The 19,340-nt window shown below is 36.1% G+C and overlaps 3 protein-coding genes across 9 annotated transcripts in view; 2 read left to right on the top strand and 1 right to left on the bottom strand.

Moving 5' to 3' along the window:
• The window catches only part of LOC122714611 (synaptic functional regulator FMR1), an 11,014-nt gene extending 6,575 nt beyond the window's left edge, over positions 1–4,439 (bottom strand). The window contains exons 1-7 of one of the 5 annotated variants that reach the window (XM_043936095.1): positions 4,275–4,439; positions 3,828–3,880; positions 2,923–3,073; positions 2,667–2,830; positions 2,419–2,584; positions 2,178–2,248; positions 305–376 (exon numbers count right to left, since the gene is read on the bottom strand). In XM_043936095.1, the coding sequence (XP_043792030.1) occupies positions 305–376; positions 2,178–2,248; positions 2,419–2,584; positions 2,667–2,830; positions 2,923–3,073; positions 3,828–3,880; positions 4,275–4,439 (842 nt within the window). Of the gene's footprint in view, positions 1–304; positions 377–2,177; positions 2,249–2,418; positions 2,585–2,666; positions 2,831–2,922; positions 3,074–3,827; positions 3,881–4,132; positions 4,241–4,274 lie in introns of those variants that run through there. The other 4 variants (XM_043936099.1, XM_043936097.1, XM_043936098.1 and 1 more) reach the window with 4 other exon arrangements.
• A 126-nt stretch (positions 4,440–4,565) lies between these two features.
• LOC122714613 (WD repeat-containing protein 44) lies at positions 4,566–10,586 on the top strand. Of its 3 annotated transcripts, none has more exons than XR_006346676.1 (7): positions 4,566–4,793; positions 5,563–5,731; positions 5,814–6,449; positions 6,557–6,694; positions 6,776–7,066; positions 7,203–9,060; positions 9,535–10,586. XR_006346676.1 is itself a non-coding variant. In XM_043936102.1 (7 exons), exons 1-7 carry the CDS (start codon positions 4,726–4,728, stop codon positions 8,931–8,933), a joined length of 2,910 nt encoding a protein of 969 aa, XP_043792037.1. In that variant the 5' UTR covers positions 4,566–4,725; the 3' UTR covers positions 8,934–9,243. The 3 variants fall into 3 exon arrangements, 2 of the variants coding, with proteins under 2 accessions (XP_043792037.1, XP_043792035.1); XM_043936102.1 differs by lacking the exon at positions 9,535–10,586 and having other exon boundaries at positions 5,814–6,198; positions 6,322–6,449; positions 7,203–9,243; XM_043936100.1 differs by lacking the exon at positions 9,535–10,586 and having other exon boundaries at positions 7,203–9,243.
• Positions 10,587–12,111: 1,525 nt separating this feature from the next.
• On the top strand, positions 12,112–19,315 carry LOC122714588. Its single transcript, XM_043936059.1, has 3 exons — positions 12,112–12,222; positions 15,256–15,340; positions 17,609–19,315. Exons 2-3 carry the CDS (start codon positions 15,296–15,298, stop codon positions 19,313–19,315), a joined length of 1,752 nt encoding a protein of 583 aa, XP_043791994.1. The 5' UTR covers positions 12,112–12,222; positions 15,256–15,295.
• Positions 19,316–19,340: the final 25 nt, after the last annotated feature.

Here is a 19,340-nt window from a genome sequence, read left to right as displayed (position 1 = left end):
AAAAAAAAAAAAAAAAAAGAAAAAAGAAACAAATGAAAACAGATCACAGCTACATGTTTATGTTTACTATTTTATCAATCACGCAAAATTTTACTACAGAACTCATAATAAATAGAAAAAAAAATAAATAATAAATTTTGTATGTCAGTGTACTTGAAGCATTTGAGTTTAAGTGAATGATCTACACAACGCCGAAGCATGCACATTTATAGTGTAGTTTCATTTTTCATTTAAAAAATGCAGCTGTGTGATTTATCATACAATAAGCTAAACTTAAATCTAAACCACGCTGCTGTGATCTCACCTTGAATTTGTTTTCACTCCTGCCTCAAAGTCTGAGACACGCTGATATATAAAGTTTGAAGATCTAAATTTGCTGAAATGAGAAAGAAACTCTTGGTGTAACTTATTGAAAACTTATATATGAGATGGCCCTATCCTGCGTCCCTGCCATTCTGTCTGTTTGCTCCTCACTAAATAAAACTTTAAAGTTTTATACAAATTTAATTTTTGAAATATTCATATAAAACAAACTATTCGACAAGAATTTTAATAAGTGTTGAGTTTAGAATTTAACGAATAATGTTAAAAATTATATTGTTTTTTATATTAACACTTTTTACAAATACACTTACAATTTGAAAAGGATATATCACTGCATATTCATTTTGTGTGTGTGTATTTTTTTAAATATTATATGCTCATAAACATACCTGTGTAAAAAAGAATTAATGTCCAGTGTTAGCATTAAACAATTCTTCACAAATTTCTACTAACTTCTTAAAATTTATTAAATATTATTTATTCAATAAAAAAAATTATACAAACCCATTATCTGAATGTATGGAAGAATGAGTATCTCAATCTAAAAATATAATTTTAATAAGAATAATTAAAGTGTTCAAAGATAAATAATATGATAACTTTAAAAAAATTTAAAGTTATCCTAATTGCATATATTAATAGCTGAAACATATAATGATAATGTCTGCTGCAAAAACATGTAAAGCATCTAAAACTACAAAGATATTTGTGATTTTTTTATATGATTATTAATATTCAATATTTTACTTAATGAGTTTTATTTTTAGGTCAATTTATTGATTAATGATAAAATAAAGGATTTATTATGATAGATGAAACATGACAAAATTTAAAATTTTTTTGTATTTCAAATAATATGTATATATATGCAATATATATATATATGTATATACATACACACATATGTGCATGTATATAAAATACAACAAATATATATATATATATATATATATATATATATATATATACACATACATACATATATGTATTTATGTATGTATTCGCAAATACATGCATATCTAATCTGTATTTCATAGTATTTTTTATATTAAATATAATTATTAAAAATGATTTTATTTTAACGAAGATATTTAAGATTAAATAATGAAGATAAAGGAAATTATTTATTGAAACAAAATTTTGAAAATGCTATTATATTTCCTATCATAAATTATTATGTTTTTCCTATTCTTGTGAAAGTCTATTCTTATTAACTTAAAAATATAACAAATTAAAAATAAATTGTAATTATAGAAAATTAGTTAAAATATTTAATATATAAATAAATCATCATGTAAATTAAATTAAATTAATCTAATCATATTAGATATAGCTGATAATAGTAATCAGCAAACATTGAAAAATGTAGCCTTAATTTATTTGTTATAATATTATGAAATAAACAAAAGAATATGTCAGCAAAAAGTGACATTCACTAAAGACAGATGAAAAAACACATTGTGTGCAGATTTATTACTATATGCACATCGTGCTCTTGTGATTGGCAAAAGTATGAAAAATAAGTATGAATAAATAACTATCACACACAGATGTATATGAATTTTAAAAATGTTGCATGAAGAAATTATTAAATACTTTATACACAATCACACTTGTATGTGGAAACTATAAGGAAATGTATAAATATTTGTAATGTGACTACATAACATTCATGAAAATTATATGATGTTGAAGCAAACATATTAATGATTAGAAATCTTGTGAATTATTTCTGCCAGTAAATGCAAACCACAGACAGGATGGTAACCAGGACAGTGTATGGATAGGGGCAGGTTTTTAAATATCACAAGATTTTTCTTAATGGCAACACCAACTCTAATATTTTTACTTACCCCCCAATCGTTTGAAGTTTAGTTGATTCAAGTTGACGTGCTGCTTCTTCTGTTCTTTTTAAAAGCAATACCTACGACATACATATAAAATATTGATATCAAATATATTTTTATTAAATTTATAAATTTATATATATATATCTATATAAAATGCATATATATAAATATATAATTTTATATTGTCATAAAATATTTAAAAAATATCAAGTCTCTTATTTTCCCAACTTATTTTATAATTCACCTTTTGCGATAAGTTTCTAAAGTGCATTTCTTGGAGCATGGTACTGTGACGATGTAAATTTTCATGACGGGAGATAGCCAGCAATACTCCTCGTTCAGGCACATATCGGCACACTGCCGCCCCTATCGCTTTTTGAAATTCCTTATGTGCATTTTCCATTTTGGCACTATATTAAGTAAGATATTTAAAATATATATTATAAATATTTCTTAGCTTTTTATAAAATAATAGTTTGATATGATACATACAATTCTCTTAGATCTTCAGGTACTTCTATTTCGATCTTATGAAATGTATTTTTATCAATAGGAGGATTAGGATTTTTTGCCCTCAGTCGTTCACTAGCTACAATTTCAGTATAAGCACATTCCCATCCCGAATATTCAACTACTTGAAAACCTCCTTTACTCATCTAAAATGATAATTTCATTTGTAATATTTTATATATATATTTATTGCACTGTAATAAATCTCATATATGTTGGAAAATAATTTTTCATTTACCTTAATGATTGCTTTCCACCATCCACATGCTTCATGCTCATTGGACCTAGAAAATACTTCAATCTCCATATTTTCAGAAAATTCTGGTTTTTGACCATCTGTTGGAGGTAGACGTACTTGAGCAAATGGAAATTTTGATTCCGGTTGCCAACTAAAATACAGTCAATAGTTATAAATTATCTCTGAATATTTTGAATAATATTGCAAAATTATAAAATTTATTAAATATATAATATTAAGATTATAATAAACTTTAACAGAAGGATATATATCTTTAAATATTATTCAATAAACCATATTTAATATATATAAAATGTTTATTATTTAATATTTATTGCGTTTATATGTATAAATATTTATTCCTTAAAATTATAATTTTATAAAATAATATATTGTCATTTTTTTTGTTCATTGACATATTATGTTACATTACTTATTCGATTTATAATCAAATAAAATAGAATTTTAATATATCTCATTCTACATATTATAATTTGTATATATTTAAAATTTAGACTAATATAAATATGTGTAATAAAAAAAACAATATAAAAATTTAATAATTTATGTATGATCATTTATATTAAATTTTTAAATACTTTCAGTAACATTTTAAGCATTTAATATAATTTTTACTATTAACATATATATAGAAATAAATGTATAAAAAAAATTTTAAAAGTTATAATTAATCAAATAATGATAACAAGTAATATCCATAAATATTATATAATTTTTGGAACTGTTGATGCAGGTATTAGAAATATTAGACTTCCTATAGCTGATAAAAATAGTATAATTCTTGTGCTCAAGAGACTACACTGTTATTAATTCAGAGTATCAGGGTAAATGTTCAAATATATTAGCAACTAAACTGTTTTTAAAAAGTAGAAAAAAAAACTTACTCATTTTCAAATGTTACTAAAACCTCGTCCTCAAAGACATCTGTGACAAAGGCCTGAAAAAATGAAACATAAAGCATATAAATTCATTCGTACAAGAATCACAGGTATAATGAGTAGCGTAAGACATTCGGACATAATACCGCGATACTTTCGGGATACGCTAGAAAGTGGTGTTTTTATAATTCTGATATTAAAGATATGCGTTTTTATGAATTGGGAAAATGTTGAGACGAATCGCAACATCAAAAGCTGACGAAAATCACGCCCTGTCAAACGAGACATGGCGTCGGAGGAAGCCGCGTTACCTCGCGAACATTTGAGGGCCGCGCTTTCGCGAAGTACGGGCGTCTCTTTTGTGAGATTAGAACCGCGCCATGGGCCGTAAGTTAGTCTATCCACGGCCTCAATCTTCCGCCCTGTTTTTTGTATACTTTTCACAGAACGAACCTTATAATATACTCCGTTTTCGCCGCATACTTCGACTGTGAGATCCTCCATCTTGCTTTTGTGTGACGGCTCGCCTCCTTTGCAGCAGGCATGCTGGCGAGCGGGCAGCTGCACGAGTTCGAGGCTGCAAATTCGTTGTTCACCAATCGTACAACTCTTTTCCATGATGCAGCCTCTTTATTGGATGGATTCAGGCAGTGTTACCACTTTCACATCGCTAATTTACGTTTGAAAGAACTAGGATAATTGAAATACGCACCAGTGCATTCAGCACAAAACTGTGCACTTGTGTAACCGCTATTAGAAGTCAAATCATGACTTCGTGCCGCTTACGATCCTGTGGCCGCTTCTATCTGGCCCTAGTGTTCGCGATTTTGCGAAACGCGTGACGTGCCTTGACAGTACCGATGCGGAGAAGAGTATTATTACCAATCACTCAGTGCAGACGACAATGTCTGGAAGCAGCGATTCCGAAGAATTTTTTGATGCAGAGGATGATACTTTTCATCATAATGCACGGTAATTTTTTAATTTATTTTATTAAAAATTTTATTTCGAATATAATTTTTTCGTATATATTGAACATTTAATAAAAAATATTGTTACATAAATTATATATATCTAGTTTAGATATAACTAGAAAATTATTTATTATAAAATTTGATTTCCAATTTTCATTCTTTTTAATTCGATATATCTCAATTAAAGTTCTTATATATACAGAAATTTTTTTCAAATCGTTTTTATATATCTAATTTTTATTATCGTATCATGTTCTTAGTAATTATCTTTGGTTAGGTTTGAATTTAAATACTTATATCAGATATTCATATAATCGTATCAAATTATCACAATTGGTAAAATTTATAAATTTTTTATGGATCTAAATGTTAATATTGTTAATTTAGGAGATTTTAAAATAATTTTGTTATTGTATAGATATATTTGAAGAATTATTTAATATTAATTTATTTAATAAATCATTTATTTATTTTAATACAATTACATTTTTTAAATTTTAATATTTGTTTACATAATTCCAATTATTTTATTTATTTAGAGTTTATAATATGATATTTAGAAAAATTTTATGCATATTCATTTTTTATATATTATTCAAGTATGAATATATATATTCATATATATTCATTCATATATAATAAAATAGATATACAAATAAATTTATGATATATAAATAAATTAACATTTTGTTAAAATAATATATTTCTTATTTTATATTTCATATTAAAAAAATTATTTTTATAATTAAAATATTTGGTTCTTATAGGAAAAATAAACAACGTGATTCTATCAATGTTGAAACACAAAGTAAGGATACATCAGAATCATCCAAAAAAATGGATGATGATGTTTTTGTGAAACCTGCTCAACCTAAACCAATTGTAGAACCAAAGGAACATATAATGATAGAATGTATAGTTAATAAAGATAAAAATGTAAGTAATTGTCAATATTAATATATATATATATATATTTACCATTCTATTAATGTTTAATAAAATTTATTTATTTAAATAGGAAGAAAATGGGAAAGATTTAAGTACCGATAAAAGTATAGGTAGAAGAAGATTTCGTGAACTCAGACAACGTATGCAAACAGAAGATGATGATATTGCAATTAATAGTTCCCCTCCAGATAGTCAAACATCATCAATCGAGGGTGTTTATCCTACTCCTTCAAAGACAACGCATCCATTTAGGATTATAGAACATGATACCCTTAGTTTACAAAGCATGACATCTTTAGGACGAGTGGGACGAATTTTGGCTGGAGTTGGGGACAGTGCATCTACTACACTTGCACCAAATGTAACCCAGTGTCCCCCTTCTGCCATCCTTACCCGTGAAAGCCAGATGTCCTCCATTGCTAGTATTCCAAGCAAAGACGAGGACACAGCATCTGGTAAGGTGTCCCAGTCCTCCAGCATCCTTACGTTATCAGGGGATATCCTTCAGGAATCCTCTGTTAACAGTAGGTCCAATTATATTTCTCACTCACAAAATGATAAGACTGTTATGCTTCAAGAACCTGATGTCATCGCTAGTACAAAGAATAATGGAAAATCAAATGAAGATATTACTATGGTTGGAATACCTGTTGCACCACCAAGACGTAAAAAAAAGTCAAAAGTTCAAACACCTTCTGATCTTGCAGTACGATATTTATTAATATAATAATGCTACAGTAAAAAAGATATTTTGTAAAATTATTAAGAATAATATTAATAATAAAACAAATAAATATAGATTTATGATTTTAGCCTTCTACAACGGAATCGGTATTATCAGCGTCGCCGTTACCAAGTCCTGCAAGTACTATCGAATCCATTACCAGAGAATTTGAACATTCTCTTGATATTCGATCTGCAACGAAAGGACAATATGTTGTTAAACCACAAGTAATATTATATATTTGTAAAATATAACTTTAAAATATCAAATCAAATATAAATTGTTAATTTTTGTTATTATTTATATAGGATGAAGATAAGTCGAAAGCCGAAGGCCCATCAACCGAAGAACTGGAAAGGGTGGAAAAAATGAAAGCTGAATTAATGAGCGTGAGGTCGAGTGACAAATCTAGTAGTCCATTGGGATCCATGTCTAATAACAGTATCGGTCGATATTCTTTAGGTCCTCATAAATTATCAGGTTTAAGTCCGCAAGGTTCAAAAGAAAGACGAAAATCGGCAGGTGATCAAGATATGGTTCAGCAATTAAACATGTTTGTAAGAACAAGAACAGATTCTGGAAAACGTCTAACAGATATGGTATATACTTGATTGAGAAAATTAGAAAATGTTAATTATTTCTTATTATACATATTATATATTATATATATTATATTATTATATATATTATATATATGTATATATTTTAATAATATTACGTTAATAATATTTTTAGGAAATCTTGGAGCAAGTAACCGTTTTAAATTTGGATACTGGAGAAAGAGTACCATTGAGTATAGCAGAAGATAAATTACCGCAATGTATTAATCCTTTATCGCTTCATATTATGAGACTTACTTCAGAATATATAAGTAATTCTAGTCTAGAAAAAGAAAAAGAAAGTGACGAAGAAAGTGTTGATAGTAAAATGTCTAGTATACCACCGGACGAAGATGTATCTGTTGGTAGAGTTCGAAAAAAAACACAAAAATTGAAACGATTCTTAGGATCTACTGTAAAAAAAACAATGGACAAAGCAAAATCTATTGCACAAGAAGTATCGCATGCAAGACATAAAGAAGATGTTATGGATATAGTAGACGAAGTATATCCTGGTGAACAGCAATACATAAAATTAAAAGCATCTAATAGTCATAAAGGACCATATGAATTTAGTTGTTTACAGCATGTTCAAGATTTGAGTGGCGAACATGTAGGTCCTGTTTGGTGTATGAAATTTTCAGTTTGCGGACGATTACTTGCTACTGCAGGACAAGATCGAGTTTTAAGAATTTGGGTTTTGCGGGATGCTTTTACGTATTTTCAAGATATGCGAACTAAATACAATGCCGAGAAAGTTAGCCCAACTCCTTCCCAAGAATCTTTGGTTTCACAACAATCTATGGAAGATCCTAATGTTGTGGCTAGTGCCTTTAGTGAAATAGAAGGGACGAAAAGTCCTTTTATGCCAAAGCCTTTTTGCACTTATACCGGACATACCTCGGATTTACTTGATGTCTCATGGTCCAAAAATTATTTTGTCTTATCATCATCAATGGATAAAACTGTTCGACTTTGGCATATATCACGAAAAGAATGTTTATGTTGTTTCCAGCATATCGATTTTGTTACAGCAATAGTATTTCATCCTCGCGATGATCGTTATTTTCTTTCCGGATCATTGGATGGTAAACTTCGATTGTGGAATATTCCAGATAAGAAGGTGGCTGTGTGGAATGAAGTGGATGGACAAACTAAATTGATTACTGCTGCAAATTTTTGTCAAAATGGAAAATTCGCGGTAGTTGGTTCTTACGATGGCCGATGTATATTTTATAACACGGATCAATTGAAATATCACACGCAAATACATGTTCGATCAACAAGAGGTAAAAATTCAACGGGAAGAAAGATTAGCGGTATTGAACCTATGCCAGGTGAAGATAAAATTTTGGTTACTTCAAATGATAGTCGTATACGATTGTATGATTTACGAGATTTAAATCTATCATGCAAATACAAAGGTTACGTTAATGTCAGTAGTCAAATTAAAGCAAGTTTCAGTCCAGATGGGCAATACATAGTTAGCGGCTCGGAAAATCAATGCATTTATATTTGGAAAACTCATCATGATTATTCTAAATTTTCAAGCGTACGTAGAGATCGAAATGATTTTTGGGAAGGTATAAAAGCTCATAATGCCGTAGTGACATGTGCAGTATTTGCACCAAATCCAGATAGTATTATTAAACAAATTGAAGAGAGAGAACATTGGGAAAATAAAGAGGATGCAAAATTAGGTAGTTCAACCGTAGATGTTCCTCCCGTTGATCCTGTGGTCGAGCAGCGTACTAAAGGCTGTGGTGGACATGTCCTTGTGAGTGCAGATTTCAATGGCTATATAAAGGTTTTTCTAAATAAAACAAAACCTAAACATAGTTCTTTACCAGCATCTGCTCTCGCGTAACACAACATTAGATTGATTTATGCACTATTGTTAAAACAAAAAAGATAAATAAGAACACCAATATTACATACAAATATTTGTTTTACCTCAGTGAATTATATAGAACTCGCTGTATGCTGTTTTTAAGGTAAATACTTTTAAGGTATTAAATACTTTCGAAAACAGAATATTTTGAGATGCATGCCAAAAGGCTTACTTCACAATAAGAAAGCTTCTATAAGATAGTTAGGATTATTAAAATATATAAATTTGTGATGCTCAGGCAATATATATATATATATATATATATTTGTGTATATATATATATATTTTTTTTTTATTATTAAAATAAGCAACAAAAATATCTCTTTTATTTATTATAGATTAAATAACATTTATAATTTTTATTAAAATTTTAAGTAAATAATACAAACCGTATCAATATAATTTTATAAGATATTGTATTTTTAACACTTTTTTAAATTTGACATATTTTTATTCATTTTTCTTTCTTATATTATATCTTTTCGGTGCTGGTTCACTGTGGTCATGAATACGTGAATGAAATCTTGCCGAAATTATGGTTAATGGAATTGTTCGTTTTGATTATATCTATCAACAGAAAGAGCACCTTGGTGAAGAAACAAAGTATAAATAAAAAACAAGCACGCAAGCAATGGCCGAATATAGAACAATTAACGAATTGTATGAATAACCATTAATTTATATACTTGATGATCCATCATTAGGCCATCAATGTTGGATAGTATTTAGAACGTTTCATGAAAATCAAATTGGATTTTCAAATCCTGATGGTTTCTAAAATGTCTTAGAACTTTACCATGATAAGATAGCGTAATACATCGAAGACAATATATTAATTAAAAAAAAAAAAACCAAAAAAAAAACAAAAAAAAAAAAAACAGTGATTTGAAGTTAAAACGCATCGTTGTTAAGTTTTTGTACGAATATAATTCATATTTTAGAAAATTCACTACACACGTTCAAAATGAAATTTTATTAAAATATAAATTTAATTTATACGTACAGTATCAATTTAATCAATTGATGTTAGCAAAGAGTTTACCTTGTACACAAATATTACGTAAAAGTTATCATAATACTCATAATACTCGCTATGTTTAATGTTCGACACTTGAATGTCGTAACTGTCATTTTAATCTGATTTAAAGATATATGAAATACCTGTTTCGCAACGTGTCAATTATAACGGCAAAGACGTATATACCGTGTACGAGGGACGATTAAAAAGATGTTTCAAACTTTGCGATTTTACGATTCTTATGTATTTGATAAATCATGTCTTGGAGGATGATGCGCTATTCAGTCGCGTGGTGAAGTAAGATGGTTGATCTCTGTGCCACTAGCATTATAATAACTTGCACAGTCGCAAATACGATGAAACCATCGAATCACAACGTATGATGTATTTTATTTGTATCGTAAATCTAATGTAAATACGCAGAAAAAAGAATTGTAGGTATTTTGTGTAAATGCAATTGTAAATATATATAATTTAAGCGATAGCGTAATCGCTTATTAACAACATTGTCATTCCGACAGCGGCGTGCACAAAACTATTGTTTGTGATCTCGTAGTAATCAATAATCATGTAATATATCAATGTATCAATAGTGTATTCATGTATGAAAACGTGTCTGTTTTTTATGTTGCCGTCACACAACAATATACATAAAAATTTACATTAATCATTAGAAATGTCTCTTCATCTATCAAATCCTCGCATACAATTTTTCCTCTTCACATACATTCCATTATTCAACATCTTTATCCCAATTTTTACAATTAAAATTTAATCGAGGAAAAAAATTAAAAAACAATTAAAAAAAAAAAATTACTCTACTTCTTCGTTATCGAGATATTTCTCATTATGTATTCGTGAATAAGAAATCGAACGATCATCGTGTTGCTACATTGTTACACAAGAAGACAGTACCGGCAGATTCTCATCTATAGGTCAACAATGTATGTGCGGTCAGTCGGTCGGTCGGTCGGTCGACCAGCCGGTTGACTGTCAACTGATTCACCCATTTACACATTCATACGTCTCTGAGTACACACACACACACGTATCTACGCAAACATTGTTCCGAGTAATTAGGATGAAAGTGTACTACAAACTTAACGCTTTATGCGAAATAAACAGATAAACTATACCGTAAAACATTTGTTTTCGATCTAGATTCGAACTATATATAAAACTTTAAATTTTTTATATATCAAAGTTTTAAACAATTAATTCATCGAATTACGAATATATCGTATCATTTATGAAACAATAGAAATTGCATAATTTTAATATCGTTTAATATTCTCTCTTTGAATTATAAATAATACCTATATTTTGTTCAATAAAAACAAATTCCATGATTTACATAATTTATATCGAAACATTTCGGGTGGAGGAATGAATTCATCGATTGTTCGGGGATTCAATCGATGTTTCGCAATGTTCGCAACAAAGTTAAGACGTTTCGTTAAATCGAACTAAACAACGTTCACCTGGACGGAGAGATGGCAGATATACGAGGCAGAAAGATGTTGAAGACGTCGCGGCGTGTCGTACGCCCGACAAGTGGCGCGCATCACGCGATAACAGGGATAACGAGAAGGACAAGAACGACGAATAGGAGCACCACCGCGAGCACGTTCACAAGAATCGTGGTCGTGGTCGTCAGGAGTGTGGTTCGAACGAGAAGAGATATCCTCCGGTTCGTGAGGGACCTATATAACTGTACTGTGTGTCTGGGTCAGGGGGCGGGCCGCCACGTTTATAGTATACTCTCTATATTGGACAGGTGTACCCCATTCCGACTCCACGAGTTCTCGCGTGCACCATCGAGCCACAGCAGGCTGTAACGTGTCTTTCTAGCTGCCGTGACAGATATCGTGGTGCATCGCGGTAAACACGGGAAGATCAGTCGCGACGGGGACCCTCCGAGGACGGTTGACCACGGTCGGTTTGGAAGAATCGGAAATCGGCCGTAACTGGGTTTTCACGAAACGTCTCTCTCCGGCCCTACCTTCTCTACGTCGCTTTTGTCCCCGTTCTTTCGTCACTGAGATATCGGTCGTCGAGATCAATTGTCTTGTGCTTTAGATAGCCTCCGACCGCGCGGGTACGCGGAGATTTCTTGGCACATGGTGCTTCAATCAGTGCGGTGCATTGCTCGTATCTTTCTTCTTTTGCGCATCGCACGTCTTTGACACGGGATCTGCAAAAAAGGGAAGCCCTGCGTTTCGGCGTCTACCTCTCGATTGGACAAACGTAAGACAATTTATGATGTGCAATAATTTCAATAATTTGTCCCTAAATATATAATAGGGACGTACGAGAGTTTGACACTTGATGATAATCCATCTTTAAATAATACGAGGATAATTCTCGATTGAATTATTCAGATTCTAATTAAATCTACTTAATCGTTTTCGATCCGTGAATTGAGGTTATAATTCTTAGATTAGATTTCGTATACGTACTTGTCGAGCAACGATATTGTAAAGTATATAATTTAACGCGAAATCCAATTATCGGGGAACACTGTTGGTCGAGCAATCATTCAGCAAGTATTGCGGTTATTTAAGTTTCTTTGCGGTGCGTTAACAATGTCAGGTGGAACCGAATGAATTATACGATGTATGCATGTATGCCATAGGATATGCATCGCGTTATAGGCAACCACGTGGTTGGTGACCGCTTTCATTCTATCGCAACGTGCACGTGTGCGGCAACAGTTGACGACTGCTAGTCGACCAATAAGATTCGTCTTCCACGAAATCGGAAGATCAGAAGCAAGTGATTCGTGTAACGAATTTGCACGATTGATTTTAATTTACTTGTTTAATTTTTTCGCTCGAGATATTAGATTACACCCGGTTGTAGTAATACGTTCTGATGAAATGAAAAATTATTATTTAAATATAATTTAATAAACGTGTTTATAGAACGAATACGAACATTAATTATTTTCTCTGTTATTACATCGTCGATTAATATGTTATAAAAAGTATAAAACAAATTCGATCGAGATTATTAAATCGCGAATAACGATAGTCGTAAAATTTAATCTATAGAGAGGAACATGTATTTACCTAGGTTAAACTTTCAACGATAGATGATATTCATTCATTGTACATTATCGATAGCGATATCTACCGCTGATCAATCAGTAACACGACACCTTTACAAGGAAAGTGCATCGAATTGCCATCAAGTTGTCAGTTTGCTCCATTGCGTTCAATTACCATGCGCTTACCAGATTGCACGCTAGATATAGAATAACGTATACGTTAACTAACACGCCAAACGCGCTCAATACGAAAAATAAATTTTCTTGAATTTATTTACTTTGATTACCTCCATCGATGGTTATTCGACGATTTTTGATGATTGAAAGAAGAATTAATATATTATTTTATCGATAAACAATAAAAGATTGGACACGTTTCACAAATTTCCGTTACATCTTTAAGGAAACCAGAAGTAGAAATACGATCCGTATTGGCCATGCGACAATCGGAAAGAAAGAAAGAAAGAAAGAAGGAAAGAAGGAAAGAAAGGAAGGAAGGAAGGGGAACAAAAATATATTCGAAGCCTTCCTATATAGGTCATTATTAGCTACGCATTTATTATGCGAATGCCTGACTTCGGAATTACCACACCGCTGGAACCGTTATATGTATTTGGCACCATGCCACATCTTCGGCGTGCTCGATTCATGGTTAGCATGGAACAACGGACGTGTAAACAGCCGCCGGTGATTTTTATTCAACGGTGGCCTCGTAGTGAAAGAAAAAACAGGTGTCGCGATCTTCATCGTGGCATGAATCTCAAAGCGAAATAATAACTAATGTATGCCGGTAATAAATAAGCGTTCGTTAGATTTGCCGCGTTAACGGAATTCGAAATAGATTGCCGTTTCTCGGGAGGGGGGAGGATGGGTTGGCGGAGGGGGTGGGGAGGGGGGAGAAGGGAAGGGAAGAGAGAAATTATAGCGTCGTCTATGAAACGTCGTTTATGTTTAGATGATGGAGCGAACGAGGAGGAAGAAGTAATTTAATTTCATAACCGATAAAAAATAGGCATAAATATACATAAGTAGGTTTAGGAAGGTTATTTTTAAAAACTCGTCTCTCTCTCTCTCTCTCTCTCTCTCTCTCTCTCTCTCTGTCTGTCTCTGTCTCTACCGCGGTAAGAATTTTGTTAAACATTGGAAATTAAGTAGCGCCGAATCACAATAAAAATATTTTTGTAAAATATAAAAGTAGGTTTCAAGTAGGTTACCTCTTGGAGGAGAAATTACAAGTCGTCAAAGCAAATAGATAAACGACCGATTGAAATCCCGAATTGGCGATTTGTCGCGCGTATCGTCGCCTATTGTCTGACCTGAAATGGGAAATCTACCGGCTAGGATGATTTTAGCGTCGAACCCGAGTAAGTAGATTCGGTACGTACAATGAAGACCGACGGGTGAAAACCTACTTGCCTACATTCATCCGTCGATAGTCTCGTTGAACGAGTCATCTCATGAATTCGTCGCGTGTTTACAGCGGGGTTTCGAATCATTCGCCGCGTTAAATACAGCGAATTTGTTCCTCCTTTTTCAAGTATCCGTCCATTAACCGATCGTTGAAAACGATTCGGTTCGATCGATTCGGTTCTACCGATTTCGATTCTTCTTCTTTCCTTTCTTTTTTTTTTTTCTTTTCGCACGAACGAAAAGAAAGAAAAATTAGGAAAAATTATCGGGAAGGAAATCGATTTATCTTTTCGTTGCTCGATCGTTTCGCGCGATCGTGAATCGCGGAATCGGCGGATCGATTGGGAAAGAGAGCCGTGAACAACACGATTTACGATTATTTTCTGAAAGGATTTGACGAATTCGGTTCACGCGTGTAGTTATCGATCATGCCAGTCTGGTATCACGGAGCGCAACGAGGTAACGGAGTGAAAACCCGGACACTCCGACAGGAATTTGGGACAGGTGGCCTAGTGGTCGCATGAGGCGAGCGTATCTGATAATTGACGATTAAACACGAGCGAGGTGTCCAATGATGGACCGGTTCCTTCGTTTAACGTTCAATATTTTCTACTAACGATTCCTCGTCTCGTTTCTCTTCGTCACTACGTTCATTCAGATTTCCGGTAATATTATCCGCACAATTTATATTATCGTGAAATCCCGTGAACACTTTCTTCATATTTCCCTCCTTACCTTCGAAAAAACTTTTCCTTCCCTCTATTTTCTATCAATTATCCTAAAAGATGGAGTAAAAAAGGGAAATAATTATTTTTTTTCAGCGACCAATACGAAATACTTCACCGTGGACTCTAACGCGGTATGCGGTGGCGAATCTTCATTTTAACCTGTCTCCTACTAAAGGGGGTGAGTATATATAAAATAATATATAATCAGATTAATTTAATTAGAAGAAAGAAAGAAATCGTCACTCCGTTAAAACAACTCGAAAATAATATATAATATATAAATAAATAATGTTGGGAGAAAAGGTGCGAATCCTCGGTGGCGGTGAGAACCGAGATCCGTAGGTAAGGGAAACACGCGGTGTATCCGTGCGCTGCAAAGGGGGATAGGTCGGTATGTCCGCGCGGGTAATTACTACATTATAACCCAGATATCGCGGTGGGTACATAGGCTGCGATGCCGTTACCCAGTGCTCTGACCCAGAGCTAAGGGCGACTCGAGACCCGGTCGATGTCTCGAAATGGTGCGCGGTGCTCCGATCCGGCTCATCCACGTCTACTACGAAGTAACGTTTTATCGTCGGGCCTTCGCCACGAATCGGTCTTGCAGGATCGCGCGCAAAAATCGCGCACGAAACGACCGGTTCCGTGATCCCACCTTCCCACCCTGCATTCTTTTGGGGACCGACACGATTTCGATTCGCTTCTTACTTCTCTCTCTCTCTCTCTCTCTCTCTCTCTCTCTCTCCGTCGTTACTTTGGGCGGAACGTTCATTCTTGCGCCGCGCCAACATTTTAAATATTTTCGTGTCACCGGTTTAAAATGAATGACCGGCGACACGTGTCATTATCGCGTTGTCAAACACGGAACATAATTTAACGTGTTCGTAAATTAAACGAACGGGGGATTTTATATCTTCGTCACGATATTATATCTTGCGTATAATCTTACGTAGGCATCGTACGTTGGAGCGCGATAGTTCTTGCAACAGACTCGGCCGAGTGAATGAAGCCGACCAAGAATGAATGAAATACCTTTCTAATAGGATAGGAGAGAAGTTGTTGAAGCCGCAACATCTCGCCACGACGTTTATTATCTTTCGCGACTACCGTGATTTCCAGTTTTTCTTCCATCCATATCTATATATATATACTTATATATATATATACATATATATATATATATATATATATATATAAATATATAATTATGTATATACCCGTGTCGTCGATAATTATTTTTCAAACTTATATCGTCGTACGATTGACGACATCGTTACGCGATCGTTACGATCCCTAATGAAACGATTGGCGATAATTTAGCCCGGAGATTAAATACGCGTTAAGAAGGACGGGGCGGAGGCGAGGGGAGGGGGAGTCGTCGTCGAAATCCATCATCATCATCCGGATTCGTTCGTTCGAGTGACCTAGCATCTTAAGCGAATAATTAAATTAAGCACCTTTTCGTCGAATTTACGGGGACGACGCTAGGTTAGGCTAGGTAGCCGCGATAAGATAAGATGGTTAAGAGAAGGAAGGGAGAAACGGAAAATAAATCGAAACGCCGTATATAAATATATATATATATATATATATCTGAAGCGGCGAGCTGGCCGATTGACCTGCGGCTAAAGACACGGGTGGTCCGTTATGCCCCAGGGTCACGCGCGAGGCAATCAGCCACTACACACAGTGTGCGCAGTGTGCCCGACTGTTGCTCCTATTTCATCGTTTGGCCGCCCGCCCTTCCCCTCCCCACCCCTGCCGTGCCCCGCCCCCTCCACCGAGCCCGTCATTCGTCGAACAGTCGGGAACGGGTTTTGTCTCGATCTCTCGTCGAGGCTGTTGTCTCCCGGCCGGTAATATCGGCCGGTGGAAGGAATGCACGCGACCGGATAACTCTTTCAACGGATTCGTTCGCCTCGTGAAACGAAACGAATCGAGAGCCGAATGTAGCACGCGTCCAATCATTTTCCTCTCGAACATTCAAACAACATTCCTCTCCTCGTTCCACGTTACGAGTAATAACCCGTAATAAAATTTGACGCGTGTCGTGCCTACGCGCGACCCAAATGATCGGGGAGGTCAGAGTTAAATTCTTGAATCCGTTTATCCGCGCGATAAATATATTCGATAGATATAAAAATGTAAGTAAGATGGGGGACACGATCGAGAGGACGGACGGTTGCGGTGAACGCAAAGGGGGAGCCGTTTCGCTTCACTGGCAGCTCGCGACCTCTCTTCCGCGAGTCCGTAAATTATGTAGTCCGACAACGTCAATCTACTTTCACGCTTTCTCGCCGTTTGTTCCCTTTCCCTCCTCGGCGGGAGAGGAGGACCTCTCCCTACCTCGGCGCGAGGAAGGAAGAAGGAAAGCGGTCGTTTCGTTCGCTCTCGGAGACACGCGTAGCACGCATGCGCACACGTTTGATGTTTGGTGTGTTCGCAGCTGGGCCGAGCGGAGGATGTGGAGGTGGTGGAGGCGATTCCAGGCGAGGACAATCGGAACGACAACTCGGCGTTGAACAGGCAGGACAACGACATAAACAGCTCGGACCAATTGGCGTTAGAATCGTTAGGGGAGAAGGACGCGGGTGGGAATCATTACGGGAAGCCGGGCGGTCTTCGAGGTCATCCCCTTCCCCTCGCGCCGAATCGAGCCGGGCTCGGGCTCCCGCACCCGAGGCCGCACCACAACGTGGCGTACCACGGCCCGCCCCCACCCCTGCCGCCGTCCAAGGCCCCGTCCGAGACGATCGACAAGATCTACACGACGGGGGGCGGAGGGATTAGCACGGCGGTTGGCGCCGAACCGTGGCCCGCGCCCACGCCCGACATGCCCAAGATCATCTCGTTGGACGTGAAGTGCGAGAAGAGCCTGATGAAAGTTTACCTAGGCTTCGACAAACCGTTCTACGGTATAGTGTTCAGCAAAGGGCATTACAGCAACGTTAACTGCGTCCACTTGCCGGCCGGTTTAGGGCGCACCTCGGTCAACTTCGAGATCAGTATTCACGCGTGTGGCACGGCCGGGAACACGGAGAACGGTTTGTACGGGTACGGGGCCGAGTCCGGGTCGGGGACGTACTTCGAGAACATTATCGTGGTGCAATACGATCCCCAGGTCCAGGAAGTTTGGGACCAAGCGAGAAAGCTGCGATGCACTTGGCACGACTTGTACGAGAAATCCGTCACGTTTCGCCCGTTCCCCGTCGACATGTTGGACGTGGTGCGGGCAGATTTCGCCGGCGACAACGTCGGTTGCTGGATGCAGATACAGGTGGGCAAGGGGCCGTGGGCGTCCGAGGTGTCGGGCCTGGTTAAGATCGGCCAAACCATGACCATGGTGCTCGCGATCAAAGACGACGACTCCAAGTTCGACATGCTCGTGAGAAATTGCATGGCGCACGACGGTAAACGGGCGCCGATTCAACTGGTCGATCAGAGGGGTTGCATCACCAGGCCCAAACTTATGTCCCGATTCACCAAGATAAAGAACTTCGGCGCCTCGGCCTCGGTCCTCTCCTACGCCCATTTCCAGGCGTTCAAGTTCCCCGACTCGATGGAGGTCCACTTTCAGTGCACCATACAAATATGCCGCTACCAGTGCCCGGAGCAATGCTCCGAGTCACCTTTGCTTCTCGAGTCCCAAGGCCTTCTCGAGAATCATCATTCTCCCTCCAGTGGCCACCCTGATTCCGGCTACGGCCTTCCGCCCCCCATCCCCCTTCCGCTCGAGGCTTATTTGCAGGCGGCCGCTGGACGCCCGCGGGACGAAAGGCGGAGGAAGTCCCGCGAGATAATACCGGCTCCCCAGAAGGCGGTTGGAGTGAATCGGATAATACGAGTCGTCTCCACGGGCGACCTCACCTTTTCCATCGACGAGTCGAGCAACGGTGAATTGGGGGGATCGACCATGGTTTTCCCCGTTCGAAACGAGAGCGCGTCCAACGCTGCCATGATATGCATGACCACCCTGGGCTTCGTCGTCACCCTAATTATACTTCTGGCCGTCCTGCTGTTCTCCTGCGTACTCTCCACCTACCTCTGCCTGCGCCTAAGACCGTTCTCAGGGAAATCCAGAAAGATCGCCACGTATCACAACGGGGAACAAAACGCGCCTAAGAAGTCCACCAGGACGTGTTTTTACTCATAGCTTCTTTTTTTTTTTTTTTTTTTTT

The sequence above is a fragment of the Apis laboriosa genome, unplaced genomic scaffold, assembly GCF_014066325.1.
Source record: "Apis laboriosa isolate Shangri-la unplaced genomic scaffold, ASM1406632v1 scaffold33_cov142, whole genome shotgun sequence".
In the NCBI taxonomy this organism is placed as follows: domain Eukaryota; kingdom Metazoa; phylum Arthropoda; class Insecta; order Hymenoptera; family Apidae; genus Apis; species Apis laboriosa.
Note: the sequence above shows the minus strand (reverse complement) of the source record. Positions and strands in the feature narration are given on the sequence as shown.